The sequence below is a fragment of the Dipteris shenzhenensis genome, chromosome 26, assembly GCF_047967505.1.
Source record: "Dipteris shenzhenensis isolate YYH24624 ecotype China chromosome 26, Dip_SZ_1.0, whole genome shotgun sequence".
Classification (NCBI taxonomy): Eukaryota; Viridiplantae; Streptophyta; class Polypodiopsida; order Gleicheniales; family Dipteridaceae; genus Dipteris; species Dipteris shenzhenensis.
Genome location: NC_141621.1, coordinates 16,962,832 through 16,967,990, shown reverse-complemented (window position 1 = coordinate 16,967,990; position 5,159 = coordinate 16,962,832). Strand labels below are relative to the sequence as shown.

Below are 5,159 nucleotides of genomic sequence, written 5' to 3'. Positions count from 1 at the left end.
GCACATGCTTCCAAAGGCCATATCTCACTCTAGAAACATATCTTGATCGTCTACCAAGCTTCCCTTCTATTTGTGGTTCTGATAAAAATCTTCTTGCTTTGACTCCACCAATTGACGGCTTGATCTTTCCATTTGAGGACTTCTTGATGTCTCTTATGATATGAACATCTCCTCCATGGAGACCCATGTCTGATAATACTTTTTTTAATGTAGCAATTGCTTTTTTCCTATGCTTTTTTGGTCAAAACTTCCAAGAAAATTCAATATATAAAAAGACCAATTTTTTGATGATTCTACATAAAGCATGCAATGTGCATATATGTACATTGCACAAAGGAATATCAAGAATTGCTTTGAATTCGAGATCAATCTTATCCCTTTTAGGAGCTTTTCTCCACCATTTAAGATCCATGACATGGGTTGGCTATGGATTGACAATACACCTTGCTGGGCACACGCCAAGCTCAATTGTTTGCAGGATTCCATTCCTTCTCCGCCTCACGAGCCTTACATCCAAGACGCTCACTTGCCCATTTGCTCCTCTAAGTACATCGGCTTCGTCCATGGATCACGTAAGTACGGTACATGTATGGGAGGAGTATGTCAAGGATCCCAACCAATGGCGGGATAACGGAAGCAACAAAGTAAGTGGTCAATGCGAGGATTGTAGAAATCATTTGAGTGGTCTAGAAAACATTTGATCGCGCTTGTCAAGCATATTTATAATGGTTAAACTTTCAGGACAATCTCGATCCAGGTATTAGTCATAAAGTCTCCAAGAAGGCCCTTTCGATAGACAGGTGGGGGACTCCAGAATTGGCTAAAGAGGCAGGTTCAAAGAAGGCATCCAGAACGGTTGCTCTCGACAAGTTCCAGAGTCGCAATGGTTTCTTTGATGCAGCTAGAGATGATAATGTAATCCACTCTCAGGTGAATGGCATTAAGGGGACTCTCACAGCAAAACGTTTAAATGAGCGTTCACTGTTTAGAATCAACAATTTGATGCATGCATGCGTAAAACGTGGAAGCATGGCAGATGCCCGCCATGTGTTTGAGAACATGCCAAAGCGTGATGTGGTGTCATGGAACATAATGATCCTTGGGTATGCCCAGCAGGAAGAGTGTACACTTGCTTTAGAGCTGTATTTACGGATGCACCAGGAAGGTGTACAAGTGAGTGCTAGAACTTTTGTCGGCACATTGAAGGCTTGCAGTTGTCTGGCAGCACTAGAAGGGGGCCTGCAAGTTGATGGGAAATTCATGAAATTAGGATCCCTGCAGAAGGGTAGGATCGTTCACTACCAAGTGCTAAAGTACGGATTTGAGTCAGATGTCTTTGTGGGAACCACATTGGTAGATATGTACACAAAATGTGGGACCTTGGAGGATGCATGGTCTGTCTTTGACAATTTGCCTTACCGTAATGTGATTTGCTGGAACGCCATGATCCTGGGGCATAGCAATCAGGACGAGGGTGCCCTGGCTTTGGAATTGTATGCACGGATGCAACACGAAGGTGTCCAACCAGGTGCTCGAACTTTTGTTGGTGCATTGAAGGCTTACAGTAGCCTGGCAGCACTAGAAGAGGGGAAGCTTGTCGATGGGGAATTCGTGAAAATAGAGTGCCTGGAGAACAGTAGGGCCATCCACTCCCAAGTAGTGAGGAATGCCTTTGATTCAGATGTATTTGTGGCAACTGCATTGGTGGATATGTATGCAAAGTGTGGGAGCATGGGTGATGCACGTTACATCTTTGACGAGTTATCTGATCGTGATGTGTTTTGTTGGACTGCCATGATCTTGGGTTATGTTGAAAAGGAAGACTGTGTGGTGGCTTTGGAATTGTATGTGCGGATGCAAGACGAAAGTATCAAACCAGATCATCGAGCTTTTGTCGGTGCATTGAAGGCCTGCAGTAGTCTGGCAACATCAGAAGAGGGGAAGCAAATGGATAGAAAATTTGTAGAAAGACAATGCCTGAAGAGAGGTAGGGCCATCCACTCCCAAGTTGTAAAATGCGGCTTTGAGTTAAACGTGTTCATAGGAAACATGCTGGTGGATATGTATGGCAAATGTGGAAGCATGGAGGATGCACGGTGTGCCTTTGATCTTTTCCCAAATCGTGATTTGGTTTCCTGGAATTCCATGATTCTGGGTTATAGCAAGCAGGAAGAGAGTGGGCTGGCCTTGGATTTCTTTGCCCATATGCAGCAGGAAAGTGTCAAACCAGATCATCGAACCTTTATTGGCATCTTGAAGGCTTGCAGTAGTCTGGCAGAAGTGGAAGGGGAAAAGGGAGGTGATAACAAATCTGTGAGAATTGGATGCCTAGAGAAAGGTAGAGCCATTCATTCTCAAGTAGTAAAGAATGCTTTCGAGTCAAACATATACGTTGGAAACACCTTGGTGGATATGTACACAAAATGTGGGAGCATGGAAGATGCATGGAATGTGTTTGACGGATCGCCTCACCCTGATGTTGTTTCCTGGAATGCCATGATCCTGCATTTTAGCAAGCACGAAGAGGGTGCACTGGCTTTGGAATTGTATTCATGTATGCGACAGGAAGGTGTCAATCCAGATAATCGAACGTTTATTGGTGCATTGAAAGCTTGTAGTAGCCTGGCAGCAGTGGATGACAGGAAGCATGCCAATTGGAAATTTGCGAAAACAGGAGGCCTGGAGAAAGGTAGAGCCATCCACTCTCAACTACTGAAAACTGACTTTGAGTCAAATGGATTTGTGGGAAACGCCTTGGTGGATATGTACGCAAAATGTGGAAGCATGAAGGATGCCCGACACATCTTTGATGAATTGCCTTACCGTAATCTGGTTTCCTTTAACGCCATGATCCTGGGATATAGTAAGCAGGAAGCGGGCGCATTGGCTTTGGAATTGTATGCACAGATGCAACACGAAGGCTTTACTCCAGATCATCGAACCTTTCTTGGTGCATTGAAGGCTTGCAGTAGCATGGAAGCAGTGGAAGGGGGGAAGCAAGTTGATGGGACATCTCTAAACTTTGGATGCCTGGAAAAGGGTAGGACTATTCACTCGCAAGTGGTGAAGAGTGCCTTTGAGCCAGATGTATTTGTGGGAACTACCTTGGTGGATATGTATATGAACTGTGGAAACTTGGAGGATGCACGGTGTGTGTTTGATGAATTGCCTTATCGTGATGTAACTTCTTGGACAGCTATGATCCTGGGTTATAGCACTTGGGAAGAGGGTGCCCTGGCCTTGGAATTGTGGACACAGATGAAACAAGAAGGTGTTACACCAGATCATCGAACCTTCGTTGGTGCATTGAAGGCTTGCAGCAGCCTTGCACCCGTGGCAGAGGGGAAAGCTGATGGGAAATTTGTGAAACTAGGATTTCTGGAGGAAGGTAGAGCCATCCATTCTCAGGCAGTAAAAGCTGGTTTTGAGGTGAATGCATTTGTGCAAAACTGCCTGGTGGATTTGTACATGAACTGTGGGAGCATGGAGGATGCAGAATACATCTTTGATGAATTGCCTCATTGTGATGTGGTTTCCTGGACTGCCATGATCATGGGGTATGGAAAACAGGGAGAGGGTGCTCTGGCTTTGGAATTGTATGCACTGATGCGACAGGAAGGCATCACACCAGATTGTCAAACTTTTGTGGGTGCTTTGAAGGCTTGCAGTACCCTGGCAGCACTGGAAGAGGGGAAGCTAGTTGACGGGAAAGTTGAAAAACTAGGATGTCTAGAGAAAGGTAGAGCCATACACTCCCAAATAGTACAGAGAAGATATGAGTCAGATGTATACGTGGGAAGCACCTTGGTGGATATGTACACGTACTGTGGGAGCATGAAGGATGCACGCTGTGTCTTTGACGAGTTGCCCTACCGTAATGTTGTTACCTGGGCCACTATTATCTTGGGGTATGCTGAGCAGGAAGCCAGTGAGGAGGCTTTAGGACTTTACGCACAAATGCAAGCGCTAGATTTGTCACCAGACAGCTGGACCTTCTGTGCGCTTTTAAAATTATGTGGCAGCACAGCAGCCCTGCATACTGGAAAGCAAGTTCACTCTCAAATTAGTAGATTTGGACTTGAGACTGGCACAATTGTGGCAAACAGTCTCATTGACATGTATACTAAATGTGGTAGCATGCTTGATGCCCAATGTTTGTTTGATACATTGCCTACAAGAGATGTGGTAACATGGAGTTCATTTATTGCAGGATATGCCCGTCATGGAGAGAGTGAACCTGTGTTTCATATGTTTGAGAGAATGAGGCAAGAAGGCATAAAACCGGATGGTGTCACATGTCTCAGTGTTCTCACTGTATGCAGTCATGCTGGTCTTGTAGACGAGGGCCAGAAATATTTTCAGGCTATGAGTGTGCAGTATGGCATTAACCCAGCCATTGAGCACTATATTTGCATTATTGATCTACTTGGTCGCGCAGGTCGTGTGGATGAGGCATTGGCAATGTTGGAGAAAATGCCATTCCAACCAAATGTTGTTGTATGGTTATCTGTATTGGGAGCTTGTCAAAAATGGAAGAATATAGAGGTTGGAAGGCATGCCTTTGAAAATGTGGTCAAACTAGATGAAAAGCTTCCCTCAGCATTTGTTCTGACGTCAAACATATGTGTGAATACTCACATGCTACGGGAGCACGACAGGGTTCAGGTAAGGAGCTAAAATGCTAAAGAGCTAATTGGTGGAACATATAAACTGCACTTCAGTGTGCATATGTCCCATAGAGGGCCTAAAATGTCTCTGGAGATCTAACTCCACTGAGCACATGTATATAAGGTCACTTTAGACTGGATCCTAGTACAGTGTACATTTTGACCATTTTAGTGTGTTCTCCCATCCACTTACATGTGTACTCATCCACTCACGTGCATGTCTCATATAAGAGGCATGAGGAACTACCCTTCTGCCACTCCTTTTGGTGGGGGGGGGAGGGGGGCGGGGGCTTGCTGCAGACTAACAGTGGCACGTCCCCAACACTCCTGAAACCTCTGAATCTATCTTTCACGAAATTCAAGAATACTCTTAGGTTCATGTGGAATAAAAGTCAAATCTGTAACTTCTACTATTTCTTGAGGAGAAACTAGTTGATCATCCATACCCAGTAATTGTTTCAGTCTGCTGACATGGACCATTCTGGCTCCTCC

The 5,159-nt window shown here is 44.9% G+C and overlaps 1 protein-coding gene across 1 annotated transcript; it reads left to right on the top strand.

The window, feature by feature from the left end:
• The first annotated feature begins 462 nt into the window (after nucleotides 1-462).
• Nucleotides 463-4,797, top strand: LOC147884741 (pentatricopeptide repeat-containing protein At4g39530-like). Its single transcript, XM_087397854.1, has 2 exons — nucleotides 463-644; nucleotides 742-4,797. Exons 1-2 carry the CDS (start codon nucleotides 564-566, stop codon nucleotides 4,675-4,677), a joined length of 4,017 nt encoding a protein of 1,338 aa, XP_087253980.1. The 5' UTR covers nucleotides 463-563; the 3' UTR covers nucleotides 4,678-4,797.
• The last annotated feature ends 362 nt before the right edge of the window (nucleotides 4,798-5,159 follow it).

What these genes read in the sequence shown, in the direction of transcription:
- LOC147884741 (XM_087397854.1), top strand. Translation starts at nt 564, where the DNA reads ATGGATCACGTAAGTACGGTACATGTATGGGAGGAGTATGTCAAGGAT. An exon ending in GGGATAACGGAAGCAACAAA is followed by an intron (nt 645 to 741) that starts GTAAGTGGTCAA and finishes TTAAACTTTCAG; the next exon opens with GACAATCTCGATCCAGGTAT.